The sequence below is a fragment of the Mesocricetus auratus genome, unplaced genomic scaffold (assembly GCF_017639785.1).
Source record: "Mesocricetus auratus isolate SY011 unplaced genomic scaffold, BCM_Maur_2.0 Super-Scaffold_4256, whole genome shotgun sequence".
Lineage (NCBI taxonomy): Eukaryota > Metazoa > Chordata > Mammalia > Rodentia > Cricetidae > Mesocricetus > Mesocricetus auratus.
The window spans coordinates 93,888,864-93,910,140 of NW_024429182.1; the positions used below are offsets into that span (position 1 = coordinate 93,888,864).

Sequence of the window (21,277 nt, forward strand, 5' to 3'; positions counted from 1 at the left end):
CCAAGACAAAACAAAATGTCTACACAAAGATACACTTCACATATTTATGTCCCAATGAAAAAACAAGAAAGATAATATGTCTTCCTCTAGATGACAGAAACCTATGGTAACAGGGTCAAAGAAAAGCAACTGCTCTGAAGTGTAAGGCAAGGGCTTCATAATAGTAATATGAGAATGTTCAAGGTACTTTGAGTGGATATGAATAAATGTTTTAATGAAGATAATGAAAACACAAATAATTGACTGGAATAATGAAACAGTTCACAATATGAAAGTAGAGAGAAATAGAACCTCCAAAGAAAACCCAACCTGAAGTAAAGCAGGAAATGAAAATTCAGGATGTCAAACTAATACCTCAAAGATAAGCTTCACCAATATATGAAAAAATGTGACAGAGAAAATTCAGGACTTGAAGACAAATTAAAAGAGATGGATAGTTCAGTCAAAGAAAATACACATGTAGAATTTCTTGCTTCAAGTTTCATTGAACTGCAATGGTCTTCTTCTAGGTGGACTATAGTAATGTTTGTATGCAAAACAAGGGAAAGCAATATGTAGTGTCTATCTCCGAAAAAGACTAGCAACCTATTTTGCTTGGTATAAGTATGTGGGAACCAAGAATCTGGATTAAATCTTATCTCTTAAGTTGATTATCTGAATAGAAGAGAAAAAGCACAAAGCTTTCCTTGAAGACTCAAAGGGTAATGACAGCATTATATGCCCTGGCTTCTTACATAGGTTGTGATTGTACCTGAATATGGGGATCACAGAAAACCCGGCCAAGATTAAGTTTTCAGAACGTATAACTTCCAATTATAAGTTGACAATCAAACCTAATGAATGGGAGGTATTTATACCAATGCTCGCCTGTGCTACATTGGGCCATTTCGCAGTAGCCTTGGTTCTGGACACAATGTGCACACTTTGTACCATGTGAGCCATCACTCCATTCAATAATAATAATAGTGCCTAATTCATCTTGGCACAGATTCAAGAATATTCCTTGTTATGGTCTGTAATGTGCTTAATTGTTCATGCATGGGAGTTCTTTTGACTTTTATAGAAAAATAATGATTTAATTACAAAACAAAGATTTTTCATGTTTTACTGCCATCATTTCTCAGCCTGCATCAAATTAGTATGTCTTTGCATTATATTAAATGTTTGAATTTAAATATTATTTAGATTACTGACTTCAGTTTCATTAAGAAACTCATTAAATGATTTGAACTGAATATCTAAAATCACCATGAACAACACATTTCTATTTTGTACTACTTTGTTTTCTGAGTCAACCTTATCAGTCCTGGCATTTTAAAAAAATCCATGAACTTCAAAAAATGCAGAATATGCTCTGTGTCCAAAGTAAGAAATATCCAGCCTGCTTTTATTTTATTTGAAAATACATAAGCACATATACCTCCTTAATACAAATTTTCTTTTGTCTTTAATAAATGGTAAAAATGTCAGTGAAATGAATCCTAATGCTATTCTCTTATATTCATAGATATCTGCCTAGCCAAATCATCATCAGAGAGGATTCCTCCAGCAACTGATTGAAGTATATGCAAAGAAACACAGCCAAACATTAGGCAAAGAAAGAGAGAGAGAGAGAGAGAGAGAGAGAGAGAGAGAGAGAGAAAGAGAGAGAGAGAGAGAGAGGGAGGGAGGGAGGGAGGGAGGGAGGGAGGGAGGGAGGGAGGGAGGGAGGGAGGGAATGAAGGGGAGGGAGAGAGAGAGAGAACCAATATTAGAGATTTCTAGCAGGTCTCTCCTTTTGGAGCTTAGTGAACCCATAGACGAGTAAGAAGAAGGACTGTAGGAGCTAGAAGGCTCAAGGACACCAGGACAATATGTGCCACAGACTCAACTAACCAAGGTTCATAGGAGTTCACAGTCTGTATGGATGTGTACTAGGTCCTCTGCATATATGTTTGGTTGTTTAATTTGTGATCTTTCTAGGACACCTAACAGTGGGAGTATGGGTATCTCTGACTTTTTTTTTTGAGTACTTCTTTTTTTTGTTTCTTTTTTTATATTATTTTCCAGTTTAAATTTAGATAAGAAACAAGGTTGCTTCACAAGTCAGTTCCAGGTCCCTCTCCCATTCCCTCCCCTCTTCCCGTGCCCTCCCCCCAACCCCCCCCCTGCCCGTTATCCCCTCATTCCCCCAGGGAGGGTGAGGCCCTCCATGGGGGTGTCCATAGTCTGTCATTTCATATAGGGCAGGGCCTAGACCCTTCCCCAAGAGTTCAGGGTGAGAGTGCACCTCACATTGTTCTATGTGAGTCCAAAGTCTGTGTGTATACTTGGGATGGGTACTGATCTGCTGCCCAAGGCTCAATAGATTACCTAGGTCTCCTCACTGACACCCAGATTCAGGGGGTCTTGATCAGTCCCATGCTGGATTCCCAGGCTGATGCCTGGGATTCAAGAGTTAACCTTTGTCTGGTCAGCTGTTTCTGGGGGGTTAAACCAGCTCAGTCTTAATCCCTTTGATCATCAGTCCTCCCTCTCTGTTACTGGCTTTCTTGAGTTCAGCTCAGTACTTAACCAAGGGAGTCTGCCTCTTCTTCGATCAGCAACTAAATGAAGTTTCTGTTTCCCAGACCCTCTGGCCATAGGATTGTAGGCTGGCACTCCCCAGATCTATGTCTAAAATCCATATATGAGAGAGTACATGCCATGTTTCTCTTTTTGTGACTGGGTTACCTCACTCAGGATGGTTTCTTCTAGTGTCATCCATTTGCCTGCGAATCTCATGATTCCATTATTTTTTTCTGCTTAATAGTACTCCATTGTGTAGATGTACCACATTTTCTCTATCCACTCTTCGGGTGAGGGACATCTAGGTTGCTTCCAAGTTCTGGCTATTACAAATAAAGCTGCTATGAACATAGTGGAACAGACATCTTTGTTATATGAATGGGCATCTTTTGGATATATGCCTAAGAGTGGAGTTGCTGGGTCTTGTGGTAGGTTTATTCCCATTTTTCTGAGGAATCTCCATACTGATTTCCAAAGAGGCTGAACCAGTTGGCACTCCCACCAGCAATGGAGGAGTGTCCCCCTTTCACCACATCCTCTCCAGCATAAATTGTCATTGGTGTTTTTGATTTTAGCCATTCTGACAGGAGTGAGATGGTATCTCAGAGTTGTTTTGATTTGCATTTCCCAGATGGCTAAGGATGTTGAGCACTTTCTCAAGTGCCTCTTAGCCATTTTAGACTCCTCTATTGAAAACTCTCTATTTAGTTCTGCAGCCCACTTTTTAATTGGGTCCTTTGCTGTTTTGGAGATTTGCTTCTTGAGTTCTCTGTAAATTTTGGAGATCAGCCCTCTGTCAGATGTGGGATTAGTGAATATTTTTTCCTATTCTGTGGGCTGCCTTTTTGCCTTGCTGACTGTGTCCTTTGCCTTACAGAAGCTTCTCAGTTTCAGTAGGTCCCATTTATTAATTGTTGATATCACTGTCTGTGCTACTGGTGTTATGTTCAGGAAGCTGTCTCCTGTACCAATTCGTTCAAGGGTACCACCCACTTTCTCTTCTAAGAGGTTCAGTTTGGCTAGATTTATGTTGAGGCCATTGATCCATTTGGATTTAAGTTTTGTGCATGGCGATAAACATGGATCAAAACGCATTCTTCTACATAACAGTCTCCAGTTATGCCAGCACCATTTGTTGAAGATGCTTTCTTTATTCCATTGTATATTTTTAGCTTCTTTGACAAAGATCAGATGTTCGTACGTGTGTGGGTTAATACTCGGGTTTTCAATTCGATTCCATTGGTCTACCTGTCTATTTTTGTGCCAATACCAAGCTGTTTTCAGGACTATAGCCCTGTAATAGAGCTTGAGGTCAGGGATGGTGATGCCTCCGGACGTTGCCTTGTTGAACAGGGTTGTTTTGGCTATCCTGGGTCTTTTGTTTTTCCATACAAAATTGATTATTGTTCTTTCAAGGTCTGTGAAGAATTGTGCTGGGATTTTAATGGGGATTGCATTGAATCTGTAGATTGCTTTTGGCAGGACTGCCATTTTTACTACATTGATCCTACTTATCCAAGAGCATGGGAGATCTTTCCATTTTCTGAGGGCTTCTTTAATTTCTTTCTTTAAAGTTTCAAAGTTCTTACGATACAGGTCTTTCACTTATTTGGTTAGCGTTACCCCAAGGTATTTTATGTTGTTTGTGGCAATTGTAAAGGGTGATGTTTCTCTGATTTCTCTTTCAGCCCTTTTATCATCTGTATATAGTAGGGCTACTGATTTTCTTTAGTTGATCTTGTAGCCTGCCACTTTGCTGAAGGTGTTAATCAGCTGTAAGTGTTCCCTGGTAGAGTTCTTTGGGTCATTGATGTAAACTATCATATCGTCTGCAAACAGTGAAAGTTTGACCTCTTCCTTCCCAATTTGTATCCCCTTGATCCCCCTTTGTTGTCGTATGGCAATAGCTAGAACTTCAAGTACCATGTTGAAAAGGTATGGAGAGAGTGGACAGCCTTGTTTTGTTCCTGATTTTAGAGGAATTGCGTTGAGTTTCTGTCCATTTAGTTTGATGTTGGCTGTTGGTTTACTGTATATGGCTTTTATTATGTTTAAGTATGTCCCTGTTATCCCAGCTCTCTCCAAGACCTTTATCATGAAGGGGTGTTGGATTTTGTCAAAGGCTTTTTCAGCATCTAGTGAGATGATCATGTGATTTTTGTTTTTCAGCTTGTTTATATGGTGGATTACGTTGATGGATTTTCGTATGTTAAACCATCCCTGCATCCCTGCGATGAAACCTACTTGATCGTGGTGAATGATTGTTTTGATGTGTTCTTGGATCCGATTTGCCCGTATTTTATTGAGTATTTTTGCATCAATGTTCACGAGGGATATTGGTCTGAAATTATCTTTCTTGGTTGTATCTTTGTGTGGCTTGGGGATCAAGGTTATTGAAGCCTCGTAGAAAGATTTTGGCAAAGACCCTTCTGCTTCTATTGTGTGGAACACTTTGAGAAGAATTGGTATAAGCTGTTCCTTGAATTTGTGGTAGAATTCTGCACTGAGGCCATCTGGACCTGGACTTTTTTTGGTTGGGAGACTTTGTTGACAGCTTCTATTTCCATAGGGGTTATAGGTCTATTTAAATTGCTTATCTGTTCTTGATTTAGTTTTGGCAAATGATAGCTGTCCAGGAAGTCATCCATTTCTTTTAAATTTTCGAATTTTGTGGAGTACAGGTTTTCAAAGTATGACCTAATGATTCTCTTGATTTCCTCAGAGTCTGTTGTTATGTCCCCCTTTTCATTTCTGATTTTGGTAATTTGCATGTTCACTCTCTGCTGTTTGGTAAGTTTGGACAAAGGTTTGTCTATCTTGGTGATTTTCTCAAAGAACCAACTCTTCGTTGCATTGATTCTTTGTATTGTTTTCCTGGTTTCTACTTTATTGATTTCAGCCCTCAATTTGATTATTTCCTGGCGTCTACTCCTCCTGGGGGAGTTTGCTTCTTTGTGTTCTAGAGCTTTCAGCTGTGATGTTAATTCTCTGGTATAACTGTTTTCCTGTTTCTTCATGTGAGCGCTTAGTGCTATGAACTTCCCCCGTAGCACTGCTTTCAAAGTGTCCCATAGGTTTGGGTATGTTGTGTCTTCATTCTCATTCAATTCGAGGAAGTCTTTAATTTCTTTTTTTATTTCCTCTTTGACCCAGGGATGGTACAGTTGAGCATTATTCAATTTCCATGAGTTTGTAGGTGTTCTGCAATTTGTGTTGTTGTTGAATTCTACTTTTAAAGCATGGTGGTCTGATAAGATGCATGGAGTTATTCCAATTTTTTTGTAGCTGCTGAGGTTTGATATGTTGCCAAGTATGTGGTCGATTTTTGAGAAGGTTCCATGTGGTGGTGAGAAGAAGGTATATTCTTTTTTATGTGGATGAAATGTTCTTTAGATATCTGTTAATCCCAGTTGGGTCATTACTTCTATTAGACCCTTTGCTTCTTTGTTGAGTTTCTGTCTGGTATTCCTGTCTAATGGTGAGAGTGGTGTGTTGAAATCTCCCACTATAACTGTGTGGGGCTTTAGATGAGATTTAAGTTCTAATAATGTTTCTTTAACGAATGTGGATGCCTTTGTATTGGGGGCATAAATGTTCAGGATAGACATTTCATCTTGGTGGGTTTCACCTGTGATGAGTATGTAATGACCTCCTTCATCTCTTTTGATTGATTTTATTTTAAAGTCTAGTTTGTTAGATATTAGGATTGCTACCCCTGCTTGTTTCTTGGGTCCATTTGATTGAAAAATTTTTTCCCAACCTTTAACTCTCAGGTAATGTCTGTCTTTGAGGGTGAGGTGTGTTTCTTGTATGCAGCAGAAGGATGGGTTCTGTCTTTGAATCCATTCTGCTAGTCTGTGTCTTTTTATGGGTGAGTTAAGGCCATTAATATTGAGGGATATTAATGACCATTGATTGCTCATCCTTCTTCGATTTGCGATGGTTGTTGTTGGTGGAATTATATGTGGAATTTCACCCCTTTGTTCTTTTGGCTGTTGGTAGAGAGGGATTCTCTAATGCTTATGTTTTTCTGGTTGTTAGCTTCCTTGGGTTGGAGTTTTCCTTCCAAAATTTTCTGTAGGGCTGGGTTAGTGGACACATATTGCTTGAATCTAGTTTTGTCATGGAATATCTTGTTTTCTCCGTCTATAGTGATTGAGAGCTTTGCCGGGTATAGTAGTCTGGGCTGGCATCCATGGTCTCTTAGTGTAGGTAGAATATCTATCCAGGACCTTCTGGCTTTCAGAGTTTCCATGGAGAAATCAGGTGTAATTCTGATAGGTCTGCCTTTATATGTTACTTGACCTTTTTCCTTAGCTGCTCTTAATATTCTTTCTTTATTCTGTATGTTTGGGGTCTTGATTATTATGTGGCGAGGGGATTTTTTTGTGGTCCACTCTATTTGGTGTTCTGTAGGCTTCTTGTACCTTCATTGGCATGTCATTCTTAAGGTTGGGAAAGTTTTCTTCTATGATTTTGTTGAATATGCCTTCTGCCCCTTTGAGGTGGATTTCTTCTCCTTCTTCTATACCTATTATTCTTAGGTTTGGTCTTTTCATGGTGTCCAATATTTCCTGGATATTTTGTGTTAAGGATTTGTTGGATTTAAGGTTTTCTTTGGTTGATAAATCCATTTCTCCTAGCGTATCTTCAGCACTTGAGATTCTCTCTTCCATCTCTTCTATTCTGTTGGTAATGCTTGTATTGGTAGTGCCTGACTGTTTCTCCAGCTTTTCTATTTTCTGCCTTTCTTCGGATTGTGTTTTTTTAATGTCTCTATTTCAGTTTTCAACCCTTGCAGTGTTTGCATTGCTTCTTGCAATTTTCTGTTTATCTTTTTGTCCGTTTGTTGCCTTTTATGAATTTTTTCGTTTGTTCTTTCTTCCATTTCTTGCATTTTTTGGTTTGCTTTTTGTTCCATTTCTTGCATTTTTTGCTTTGTTTCTTCTTCCATTTCCTGCCTTTTTTGGTTTGTTTCTTCTTCCATTTTTTCCATTTTTTGCTTTGTTTTTTTTACCATTTCTTGCATTTTTTGCTCTGTTTCTTCTTCCATTTCCTGCCTTTTTTGGTATGTTTCTTCTTCCAATTCTTGCATTTTTTGCTTTGTTTTTTCTTCCATTTCTTGCATATTTTGCTTCATTTCTTCTTCCATTTCCTGCCTTTTTTGGTTTGTTTTTTCTTCCAATTCTTGCAATTTTTGGTTTGTTTTTTCTTCCATTTCTTGCATTTTTGGTTTGTTTTTTCTTCCATTTCTTTGAGGGATTTTCCTATATCCTCTTTTAGGGCCTCTATCATTTTCATGAAAGTGCTTTTAAGGTCGTTCTCCTCTGCTTCATTCGTATTGGAATGTTGGAGTCTTGCTGGTGTGGAGTCTCTAGAATCTGGCGGTGTCATATTTGTTTTTCTGTTGCTGAGTGTATTTTTGTATTGTCTCTTTCCCATCTCTTCTTCTAGTGGGTGCAGAAAGAGCCCCTTACTGGTCTGGGGACCAGAGTTCCCTTTTGGTGGGTGCTATAAAGTCCAATAATCTGGTGGTTCTTCTATTCCTTTTCCAAATGCTGTTCCCGTGGGTGGAGAAGAAGAACAGGAATCTGTGGCGCTTAGCCTCCTACCTGGTCCCCTGGACCCTATGCTGGGTCCTATTGTACCTGATCCAGAACAGCTACTCCCCTGGTCTCCCTGCCTCCTCTGGTTTCCTGGTCTCGTTGGTGGGAGAGAAGATCTGGAGTCTGGGGTGCTTGGCTCCTGCCGGGATTGGGAGCTCTGTGCAGTTCCCAGGCGATCTGCAGGCACTGGAACTCAGGCCGGGAAGCCGTCCTGTTTACCTGATGATGCTGGAGGAACCGCTGCTCATCTCTGACTTTTTTGCCTGCTCTTGGAACCCTTTTCCTCCTACTGGGTTGCCTCATCCAGATTTTAGATGAGGATTTGAGCCTAGTCTTATTTCATTTTGTTATGCTGTGTTTGGTTGATATCCCTAGGAGGCCTGATTCTTTTGGAATGGAAATGGAGGAGCAGTAGATCTGGTAGACAAGAGAAGGGTAGCTGGGAAAAGTGGAGGGGGGGAGACTGTAGTTTGAATATATTGTATGATAGAAGAATAAAGAAAATGAAAAAATCAATGAATATAGATAAAAAATTTATTTTTACATAGCCTAGATTCTTTTGTCCTGATACACTCCCCGATGACTGAGTAAATCAAAAGGCTGTTCCTAAACATAATATGTAGTTCTAACCTAGCTAGTTTCTATAGTGTAAGCGCTATTGACACATGCCTCATCATTATCCTATGGTAGCTATTGGTGTTTGATGTTTTTCCCCTTCAATTAACGTACAAATTATGGACTCCTCACATAATCTGCCCTCATCTAAGTGTTGTATTCCATTGAATCACATGAGTATCTACACATTACATGCATCTATTTAGAGACTCACCTTGATTTACTTTGCTAAGTCTAGATGCTATACATCAGAGTAATCAAAGACAGAAATCATGGAAAATCAAAAAATTTAAGGAGGGGCTTAGGATAGCTCAGGAGTTAAAAGGGTTTGCTCATCTCACACAAACCAGAGTTTGCTTCCTAGCACCCATGTTGGGTACTTCACAACTGCTGGAATCTACAGATCCTGGAGACCCAACTTGTTGCCTCCACAGTTGCCTGTAGTCACACAGACACACATAAATATAAACAAAAATAAAATACAAAGTTAAAGAATTAGTTAAAATTACATCATAAGAGAAACTTGCACTTCTCAACCATCCCTAGCGATCTTAGCACAATATCCCCTTCAAAGTTTTCCATATCTCCCAGCAATTAGTGTTATATGCTGACATTCAATATAAAGTTTTTTTAGAAAAAGAAAAAGAAACCCAAAAATGAAAAAGCCCAGGGACTTCTACCTAATTTGTTTAGAGATATTCCCCCATGATAAAAAGAAACACAAGAACCATGGTGACAATACTTAGTAAAAAATAACTATTAATAGACATAAAGATGTACAAACTCTCAAGGGCATGTATAGAAATACATGTCATTTAAAATAACTTTATTAATGTTTCTTTTCTTTTAGCCAATGATGACCTACTATTTTTGGACTCACAGTACTAAGTACTGTTCCATGAAATCATATATATAGGTAACCTTCTTTTAAATTTTATTTTAACAAATCATACAAAAATTTCGACCATGTTTCCCTCAACACCTCCAAGAACTTCCCTACCTCCCTACTGACCCAAATTCATGTATTTTCATTCCTCAAAATTAAAGACAAGCAAGCATCAAAGAACAAAAATGAAAACAAACGACAAAACAAAAAATTACCAAAATGAAACAGACATCCGCTATATACACACACAAACCACAGAATGTGTTTTGTTCCTAATTATTTTAAACAAGAATCTCTACCTTCCAATCTCAACGTGGGGTGGGAGTTCATGAACATCTCTCCTTTAGAGACTGGCTATGATTAAGAGGGATTTTTTTAATTCCCCATACATTCAGCACCTTGTGTCACTATTTGCCATATGGCTGAGGGGTCCATGGATACTGCTGACACCTTTTACATGGAAACTTGTTCTTCAGAGAGTACATCATGATGTATGTTGCCTGTGGAATCTCAGCTGGGCCACACACAGTGTTAAGGTGAAGCCAGCTTCTGCCATCATACATGATCTGAGTCGTATTGCTGACATGAGCAGGGCTTGAACTCTTCTGCAGCTTTATTTAAGGTAATGATTGATCTCTCCTATCCAGGGAATCAGATTCCAGGTTCATTATACAATAAAGCTGGGTGTCATTTCAATCTGACTGTGTCATCACAAGAAACAAATGGTCAAGAAGTGACCTGTCCAGGATACTAGTATTGCTGACATGAGCAGGGCTTGAACTCTTCTGCAGCTTTATTTAAGGTAATGATTGATCTCTCCTATCCAGGGAATCAGATTCCAGGTTCATTATACAATAAAGCTGGGTGTCATTTCAATCTGACTGTGTCATCACAAGAAACAAATGGTCAAGAAGTGACCTGTCCAGGATACTATCTGTGATTTGTTAGCCTGAGAAAAATTAAGAGCACACATTGTGCAGCCATCCCGGTGGCAATAGCTCCGAGAGTGCTCCCGGGAGAGCAGGTAGTTGGCAAGAGGTGGCATGTGTGTCAGACAGTGCAAAGCTGCATTCACGTAGCAGCTGTTGCCTGTGTTCACAAGACCCACACCACGCCGAGGGGCCTCTCGAAATTCGCGCTATACTTGCCCCTGCCAGCCAGCTCTGCTGCCCCCTGAGCTTTATCCTGGTGGAGATCTGTGGCCACAGGAACTGACAAGACTGAATCTGCTGTAGGAAAAGTACAGCAAGACACCTCAGATTCAGCAGTACGGCTTGAGGACTTGCAACCTGGAAACATCTTACAGTGAGACTCACCTTCTGAGAGCCACTGAGCTGCCTCCATGTCTCCAGAAGCCACTTTCAAACATCTTACTGCAGGCTTCTCTGGGAGCAAGAGGATGTTTTTCCCTTCTGCAAAGTATTCCAAGAGAGGCCCTGGGCCAAATGCACACACTTTTATAGCTCAGACTTATGGCCAAACCCATAATCACTGCTCACTGCCCAGATTCCTAATCCCCTACAAGCTTCCAATTGTCTAAGGCAAATGTGGGTGTGGCTTATCCAAAACAGCACTAAAGTCTGATCGTTTCAGTACTCAGGATTGACAGGTAGACAGATATTTCTGAGTTCAAGGTCACCCATTGATATCTGACATTAAATCAATCTGAAAGAGAGACAGAACTCATGTCTTTAATCCCAGATATAGGGAGGTACATAGGGCAGGAGCAAATTCAAGATCAGGCATTCATACTGTCTCTCTGACAAAAGGAGCCCTTGATTCTCCAGGAGAATAAGGAGACCTTCTAGTGTCACAATTCTCTAGCCACAATGAGGAGAGGCAGCAGTTTGAGGATTGGTGAATATGTGGTGTGTGAATCAGCCTCTCAGTCTGTTCTTTAAGTGAGAGCTAGTGGGTGGCTATTTTGCTTTCCTTATCTTCAGTTTGAAGGACAATATCTGTCTCTGGGTTATTTATCTTTTGTGTTAAGGCAAGGGTCCTGGGGACATTATGACTACATTTGGTTTTCCATTTGACTACATCTGGATTTTTCAAAGAAGGAAAAGTATAGTGCACACCTATGAGGGGTTTTGGTAATTTGAAGTGGGAAAATCAACCTTTGATCAGAATTGTTGAGGTAGAAAGACTCATCTTAAATGCAGATCTTTAATCCAGACCTAACATGTGCAACAGCTTCTGCTGGGAGGCCATTTGGGGTCAGGGAAGAAGGCAACTTTTTCCATTTCCCTCCTTACTCTTGTATTCTTAGCAAGATGTTTAATCACTGTCATGATAGCCTATTTCTTGGAGATTTCAGCATACATTGAAGACCAGGTAAGACATTTAGGCTTCTGTCCTGAGCAACTATTGAACCCTTGCATTTTCCAATTATGTCCAGTCACTGTTGTATTAGCCAAAAGCTGGATTATAATTAATCCCCCTTTATTTATATAGGGAAATATCCTAGAAGTTTTTTCACTCCAGAGAATCATGACTAAAACATTTTTGATGGGGAAGTCCTGTGTATATGTAAATAAAGCACTGTTGGCCATTACAGGAGATTTGTCCCCATGGTATGGACAGCAATCCCTATCAGCAGGAAGGACTTTACAATGAGAAATGTCCAAATTCCCAAATATTATTTAAGAATCTTTGTTGTCATGTAATGGGGTTGCTTATAATCACAACCAATATCTTTTTAAAGGTAAAAGGAGGTTATGGTATGAAAATGAATACTTTTTATTGGTATGGTTTTTCATCTATTGATAGAAATTTAAGGTCAAATTTGTGATGTGTATATTTCTCCTCTTGATTATATACTGTGTTTTTAGTGATCTTTTAAAAAATGTAATACATAATTACGTACAGATTATACATAGTACCTATAATAGTCAGAAATTGTAGCTAGGTTAGTTATTTTTTCTGTATAGAGAGATATATTTGAGACAGATAGACAGACTTCACACCTTTCAAACACCTTCAGAAAATGACATTTAAAATGGTATAAGGGTTTTCTTGACAAAGAGAAATGTCTGCTCCTGACATATCAATTACATCTGAGAGGAAGATGGCAATGGAAGAAACTCGTTGTGGAGTTTACTTTCAACATGTTAAGATTAGCCATTTGAGCAAGAAACTGGTCTTGCTTAGACTGTTTGACTGTTGCTGCATAATCTGGATATGCAGGACCTACAGAAAAGTGACTAGTGAATTCAGACAGTCCTTCAGGATTCCTGCTTCATGGAAGAATCTGCTGGACTTTCTTCAGAACACAGAAAAATGACAATACAGGTAGACAGGATGAAATTTCCAGGCTTTACTCAGAAGTCTTACAGACACACTGTGAACTATGGGATAAAGATAGATGCCCCAATGGTACAGAGGAACTTTGCGTGACTCTCCAGGAAGTGAAATGTCTCTGTCAATTCTAGTGTTTATATATTACCCTTCTGTGGACTTTGATGGAGTCAAAGACAAATAGTTGTAGTTATAGTTTTCCTTAGTTATGGTAAAAGGTAAGTTAAATCTTACTAAATGTTAATGGGCAAAATATTGTAAAAATAGTTCTTGCTTGATAACTGTTCTGTTACATATAATTTGACTATGTTAAAGTTAAAACCTTTCTTTTTATTTAGACAGAAAAGAGGATATTATGGAGATGTCCTGTGTATATGTCAATGAAGCACTGTTGGCCAATAGGGAATCAAGATGGGTGGGACTAAGAGTCTAGGAGTAAATGTAGTGAAGGGAGTCATTGCCTTGTCATTTCCAGGAAGAGGGGATGTAAGTCTGTGTTCTTGGAAGGATAAGTCCTTGTAAAAACATATATTAGTAATTATGGGTCAATAATTAAGTCAGAGCCAGCCAATGAGAAACAATAGCAAATGGTCAACATCTTCATAATTAATACAGTGTACTGTGTGTTATTTGGGGGTTCAGGCAGCTTGACAAGGCCCAGGCGGGTGGTAGGAAGACAACATGTTACACATGTTCATACTAATACTAAAAAAAATTCATCTCTTCTACTTATTTAGTCACCCTAGACCTGATCTTCTATACTTGTGAGCATTTGACATGCATGTTTAATTTCCTAACATATTTGTAGTTCAGATAAACATGTTTATTGATGAACACTTAAATTTTAAATAAAAAGGTTGCTCACATTCATGATATATCAAATATATGCTATTGAAATTGTGGTCAAATGTGGTGAGAATATTTGCCCATGTGGTTCACAATTTAATTGTACACGCTTTCCCAAAGCATGCTCAGGAAGAAGAGACAAGAGTATTTCTGTGTGTTCAAGGGCAGTCTCGCAGTCTGGGCTACATACAGAGCCCCGGGTTAGCCTTGGATATGTAGCGATACCCTATTTGTAACAGAGGAAAAATAAGCTTGAAGAGTGAGGCTGAAGAGGGAGGAAAAGTTACATGGAGGTGGTCAATTGGGGTGTGCACAGACGTGGAATGGGGAGGGACAGAGAAGGTAAATGAAGAGAATTGGTGAGGAATAAGCAGTGGTAGAGGCACAGAGATGGAAATGAAGAGATTTTGGAGGGGTACTGGAGTGGGAGAAGTATATAAAGGTGGACAGAGGGAGACAGGTGAAGGGATGAAGGAAGAATAGAGAGATTCCGTTGCTTTGTAAATGGTGGTTTGTTTCATGTATAAATGTGAGAAATGCCCCACAGTGGGTTTGCAACTGGAAATCTTCATGTATTTAATGGAAAATGTGAGTAAGTAGTATTAGTTAGGATTCTCTATAGTAACAGATTTTACAGATTGAATTGAGAGAGAAAGAGAGAGGTGGTTTGTGACAATTTGTCATGGTCTATGTAATACAAAAACGGCTGACTGTAAATAGAAAGTCCAAGAATCAGAAGCTGCCAGTCCCTAAAGCTGCATGTCTCAGGTGGTCTTCAGTAGAGAGCAGAATTCCAAATGTCAGGCTCTAATGCCAGTGAAGAAATTGACTTGCTAGTAAGGCAAAAATCAAAAACTTTAATCCAAGGCCCTGTATAGGCTTCCAGAAGAAGGTATGGTTCAGATTAGTGGATGATTTTCTGACTTCAAAGTATATGGATTGAAATTTTGCCTTTCTGCTTCAGAAATCTGCATTAGAAGTGCATGTCCTACTTAAAACAAGCTGAAAAATCCTCACTGGTGTGCGCTCATTTTTTCTTAATTCCAGATTGAATCAAGTTGACAACCTAGAATATCCATCAGAGTTTTGAAACCATGGAATCAGAAATGAAAGCGACTTCTAGAAGAATTATAACGTCATGAATTAGATAATTTGAATAAGCAACATAGAAGTAAGAAGCATTGAAGAAAGTCTGGAAATGATGTAATTTTAATATTTGTATTTAAAATTAACAAAAAAGAATACTGAGGTGATTTGTGTTCTTATAAAGTGGCATCTTAATTCCTAGGACAGGGTTTCTTGAGTTCACATTTAGTGTAGACTGGGATGATCCCTTCAGCAATCCTCCATTCTTTGACTCAAATGGAATAACATTAAGGTTTAAGTAGACCACACCAATCAAATTGTATTTTGTGTTTTTGTTTTTGTTTTCTAACTCAAGATGCCCTGTGGATCATATTTATCTTGAGCTTCTTCTATGTGCTCGTCTTGAATTCCTGACATCCTCACTTTTGCTTCTATAGAAATGATATTGTGGCCTGAACCTACAGTCTTGCCTCGACTCCTGGTATTTTTATTTATTCCTTTAGGAGTTTTACAAGAAAACTGAGGGTGTCTATAATGATCTTCTCCAGCTATCTAGGAAGTGCAAACATGGGATTCCGCTAACTGGAAATAACAGACATGCAGTCCCAACCTATGTGTCAGGGAAACAAAAACCATAGCAAGTAAGCTCAGAAAATTATTTTTATATTAGAAAATGAAGAAGAGAATGGAGCATGAAGTTGGTAGGGACAAAGAACTGTAAACCACCCAGAAGAGGAAATGAACTCAAGATGTGATCTCAGGAGAAGAACATACCACACAGCAAGTGAGAAAAAAGTGAGGTTACTGGGAATGCCCAAGCACAGAGATGTGTGCTGTTGCACTTTTGGGACCCACATAAAGATGTTGACATTCATGAGAGTTTAAATGTAATTGGCCCCCATTATCTCATAGGGAGTGGAACTATTAAGAGGCATGACTTTGTTGGAGTGGGTATGGCCTTGTTGGAGAAAGTGTGTCACTGTGAGATAGGTTTTGTAGTTTCCTATACTCAAGATAACCCTGAGTATGTCAGTCTACTTTTTGTTGTTCATAAGCTGTGGGACTCTCAGCTACCTTGCCAGTACTATGTCTGCCTGCACACTTCCATGCTCCCCACTATGATGAGAATGAACTGAACCTTTGAAATTGTAAACAGGCCACCCCAATTAAATATTTTCTTTTCAAGAGTTGCCATGGAAGTTTGTTTCTTCACAGCAATGGGAAGCTAACTAAGCCAATATAACCTTGGCAGACTTCACTCAGGGTAGTAGTGTGAAGATAAGGAGGTCATTGGAGTTTGCTAGGCAACCAGCACAACCATACTGATGAGCTTCCAGTCCAGTGTGAGTCACTGTCTCAAACACTAATTCGCAGAAAATTTCAGCAAGAAACCAGGCAACCAACATTTTTCAAGGACTTCTGCATGCTGCTGTAAAACTCCAAATGTCCTATTTTCACAGGAATGCATCACACATACACGCACAGTCACACAGAAAAAAACAGAGAAACAGACAGACAGAGGGCAGACATAAGAAGAAAGAGAGAGAGAAGGATAAACAAAACAGTTTGATGTTTTAACTAAAGTTATTTCTACCTGGGACACCAATAACAGGAATTTGGCGGTACATATAGATGCATACTTGAAAATATGTGAGTGTTACAATCTATAAACACATTGCAAACTGGTATGAATGTCTGCAAGCATTTAGACAAAGACCATTCCTTCAGCATTCAAGATGTGTTTTATATTGTTGTGGTTTTGTTACCCGGCTATGCTTCTACATTGTAATTCCAACTCTTCATATGACTGTTGGAACCAGTTTTCTGTAAATCTAGGATGACTCATTATACTTAAATGTATTATTTATTTTCTATTCCTGTGTTAAAATGCCAACACTAGAACAATTTATAGAAGGAGGAATTTATTGGGCTCACCTTTTTTACAGATAGTGTGATGATATACATCCCAATAGCTCCAAATAATCTATGAAATTTATGATAATAAAATTTATCAAAGACACTAAATACATCATATATAGCACTAAGTTGTTTCATTTTAAAAGTATTTTAATATCATGGCAGGCTCTGGTGGTGCACATCTTTAATACCAGCACTTGAGAGGTAGAGGCAGTTAGATCTCTGAATTTCAGTCCAGCCTGATCTATAGACCAAATTCCAGGATTTCCTGGGTTACACAGAGAAACCCTGGCTCAAAAAAACAGACTGTGTGTGTGTGTGTGTGTGTGTGTGTGTGTGTGTGTGTGTGTGTGTGTGTGTAGATCTAGTCCCGGATGTACTTAGGTAAGATTGTATCATCAGGAGTTTCAGACTATGACGGAAGATAAAAATAGTTCAGCAGATAATTCCCAGTAGTGTACTTAGCATCCTGATATATCTGTGTTTAGGTCACTCACACCCATACATATGGGAAATTACTATTCCTTGGAGGTTAGTGTACAAAGAGACAGAACCAATTGAGCTTTGTCTCCTACTTCAGAGTGCCCCCTTCCTCTGTCCCTCCTCTTTTTTATGTCTCCATGTTTACGCATGCGCACATATACAAATTCACAAGCATGAATAGGAAAAGAGGGGAGAGAGGAAGAGAAAGAATAAGAGAATAACATGTGCCTTCTGCTGCTTTCCTCTCAAGGTCTCAATATAGGGTTTATTTTCCTGAATGTTAAAGATGTGAATAAGACTTTACCCTTGGATAATTGGCTTCTTGAGAAACATCACTAATTTTTAGGGTAAGCATTAAATTTCTATATTGGGGTTGTATTCTTATTGTTAATAAGAATAAGGGTAGAACTGATGGTAAGATTCAAATAGTTTTGTCCCTAACATTTGTGAAAGCTCAATGGATCCTCTTAGAAGGCTACATCACGATATTATTTGTTCACTTTTCACTTTGACTTCTAAAACGTAACTCCAACAGCGGGTGTTTTAACAAAAGAAGCTCTTTGCCAAACAGAATATGGGAGCCAACACCAGCAGGTATGAATGAAAATACTTATCTTGTGCACGTAAAGAAAGAAGAAGAATGATATAGTTTTATCCCACAACTTTCAATTATTATTCAGTCTTTGTTTTCAGAGAACTGCTTCTGTTCCACAGTTATGATATATTTATTATTCCTCAACTCTAAGTGCCCCTACAACTCATCTCCCCAGTCTGCATTTTTTGAAAGAAAAAATATATAAAATATAATAAAGGATGTGAAGAAAGGAGGATACTTTTCACAAACTTCTTATTACATACAGCACAGCTATCTATTGGGATGTCATGTGGGTCTATCCCAAACTGTCAAGAGACTAAATTTAAAACTGATAATTTTGGGTTAAAGTCTATCATCTTTTCTCCAATATCTTTCTCTATGGAACTATAGCCATTCTTATGATTACAGTTGTTTCTTTGTTACTGCTTTCAACCTACACATTTAAGTCAATATGACCACTTTTCTGGATCTGTGTTTCCTACCTGGATATATTTTATGACCATAACTTCTTTTGATTTCATCAAAACATAGTATTACTTCCAGTGTTCCCCCCTCTTTCTTGTATAATTATCTTGTGAATTCTGGTCCTAATATTGAGGCTGTTTGCCACAGAATATAAAGGCATATATATAATCTACTTAGCATAAAAAAAACTTAGCTTGCTTACATGACCCGAGAAAAATTTGAATCTAGGATTCTGTGAGGTTGTGATACAGATAGAAAATAAAACATTGTGTTGTGATAGAAATGTCAGTTGCTTTGTTTTATAATTTGAATCATTTTCATTCTCATCCAATTGGCTCTAGAGTCCATTAGGCTAAAAGGTAATGTTAAGAAAACATTTGAAGTTGTATTTCTAGTGACTCATAACATCTGTTTACTTTCTTGTTCATCGAGTAGATGGTCATCTGGTAGGGTTAAGGAAGAATTCATTATTTATAGTATTTCATTTTTACATTTGAGAGAGTTCCATGTTTTTATTTAAAAATAAGTTGATACAAAGAGATGATGTCTATTCTAGGTTATTTCATTTTCTATGAGTCATAATGGAGTAGTTTAAGTTAAAACATAATTGAAAGCATTGCCAGAATGATTATTAAGTAATAATTTGAAAGTGAGATATGTAAGAACAACTGCTGTTGCTGATATTTAGGTACAAAACAGTCATCATGGGGTGGATGAGTAATGTCTGGAACACAGCCAATGTTTACCAGACTAGTTGCTCCAATAGAGGCCATCTGTATTTGTGGAATGAATGGCACAACACCCCAGACACAGGACCAGACTTCATCTTCTGAACATCTAACCCTAAAAGCATGATCACAAACTGTATGTACCACATGCAAAATATTTGGGAAGCAAGTATAGTCAAATAGGAATGGACCCACAATAAAGAGAAATTAGCCAACATTTGGAGGAAAATTGTGTTTATTGCATAGTCAGTGATCTTTGAGGATATTTTTCTGTTACAGAGACAATTCTGGACTGCTCTACCATGAACTTCCAACACTCATGTCACTTCTGAATGGCAGCAGCCTGACTCCAGCTTCATTTTTCCTCAATGGCATCCCTGGTTTGGAAGAGGTACATTTGTGGATCTCCCTCCCCCTGTTTACCATGTACAGCATCGCCCTTACAGGGAACTTTGGACTCATGTATCTTATCTATGCTGAAGAGGTCTTACACAAACCTATGTACATCTTCCTTGCCCTGCTTTCCTTCACAGATGTGCTCATGTGCACCAGTACTCTTCCCAACACTCTCTGCATATTGTGGCTCAATCTCAAGGAGATTGACTTTAATGCATGCCTGGCCCAGATGTTCTTTGTGCATGCTTTCACAGGGATGGAATCCGGGGTGCTGATGCTCATGGCCCTAGACCGATATGTGGCCATCTGTTACCCATTGCGCTATGCCACTCTCCTCACTAATGTGGTCATTGCCAAGGCAGGGATGCTCACTTTTCTTAGGGGTGTGATTCTTGTCATCCCCTTTACATTCCTCACCAAGCGGCTGCCATACTGCAGGGGTAATGTCATCCCCCACACCTACTGTGACCACATGTCTGTGGCTAAAATATCATGTGGCAACGTTCAGATCAATGCCATCTATGGACTAATGGTTGCCCTCCTCATTGGGGGATTTGACATCCTGTGCATCACAGTCTCCTACACCATGATCTTACGGGCAGTTGTGAGTCTGTCCTCAGCAGATGCTCGACAGAAGGCTTTCAGCACATGCACTGCTCACATCTGCGCCATTGTCATCACCTATGTCCCAGCCTTCTTCACCTTCTTTACACACCGCTTTGGGCGACACAGCATCCCTCCCCACATACACATCATTATGGCTAATCTCTATCTACTCATGCCTCCCACCATGAACCCTATTGTGTATGGAGTGAAAACCAAGCAAATAAGAGAGAGTGTCATTAGATTCTTGTTTAAAAGGAAAGAAAGTTCTTCTCAAAAAAGTTAATGGACACTTTAAAGAAACCATAGTTCAAAAGAAGAAAAAGAAACCATAGTTCCCTTAGCCTGCTTTAGGTTAAAAAACAAAAAAGAAACAAACAAAAATCTTAAAATGTGAGTCTGGCTGTAATAAATGCATGCATGTGACTAAGATTCTTCTAACTGTTTTGAGCAACTTCAATCATGGCCATGTAAGTAAAAAGTTTGTTTGAAATCCAAAATCTCCTCATGCTAGCTCTCTGTGAGTCCTCTGATTTCAGTCTTCATGGACAATCATTGTTCTCCTGAGTTCAATCTTACAGACATTACAGTAGTGTTTGGATCAGTAAGTAGTCTTAGAGTTCACTGCTTTAAAAATATTGTTAACTGACAATATATTGCCTATCATCAGCAATATTTGTGCTTATTTCCTCATTTTAACTTTGTGTTCATAAAAATCACTTGGAGTTTATTCTGCTGTCCTATGTTATCTGTTTTCTAATCCCAAATTTCCCAGATATATATTCATATGTAATCCATACACATGATCACACACAAAAAAAATTTTAAGAGAATGTCAGTCATGGAATGCTTACTTACACTGCCAAGAAACAGGTGTGATGGCAATATTCATCAATTCATTAACATCAAATTAACTGACAACATAGTTTGGGCTTAATTAAGTGTAACCATGAATGAACGAAATGAAATATATGCTTTCACTTGCATAAAAGTCAGGAACAAGCAAACTGTTTTATGTTGTTAGACATTAGGGTCTTGTTTGACTTTGAGAGTAAGACACCATGTAAGGGGGTACATGTATGAGATATATTAGGTTTGGTTACTGACATGGATGCCAGGTGATAAATCATGCTCTGAACTTTTACTTCATACATCCTTTACTTCAATCTGATGTTTTGTTTCTAATAACATGAATTGAGCAATACAC

The 21,277-nt window shown here is 38.6% G+C and overlaps 1 protein-coding gene across 1 annotated transcript; it reads left to right on the forward strand.

Annotated features, from left to right (window-relative positions):
* Positions 1–19,390: 19,390 nt before the first annotated feature.
* Positions 19,391–20,356, forward strand: LOC101828614 (olfactory receptor 52N1). Its single transcript, XM_005087293.1, has one exon. It carries the CDS (start codon positions 19,391–19,393, stop codon positions 20,354–20,356), a length of 966 nt encoding a protein of 321 aa, XP_005087350.1.
* Positions 20,357–21,277: the final 921 nt, after the last annotated feature.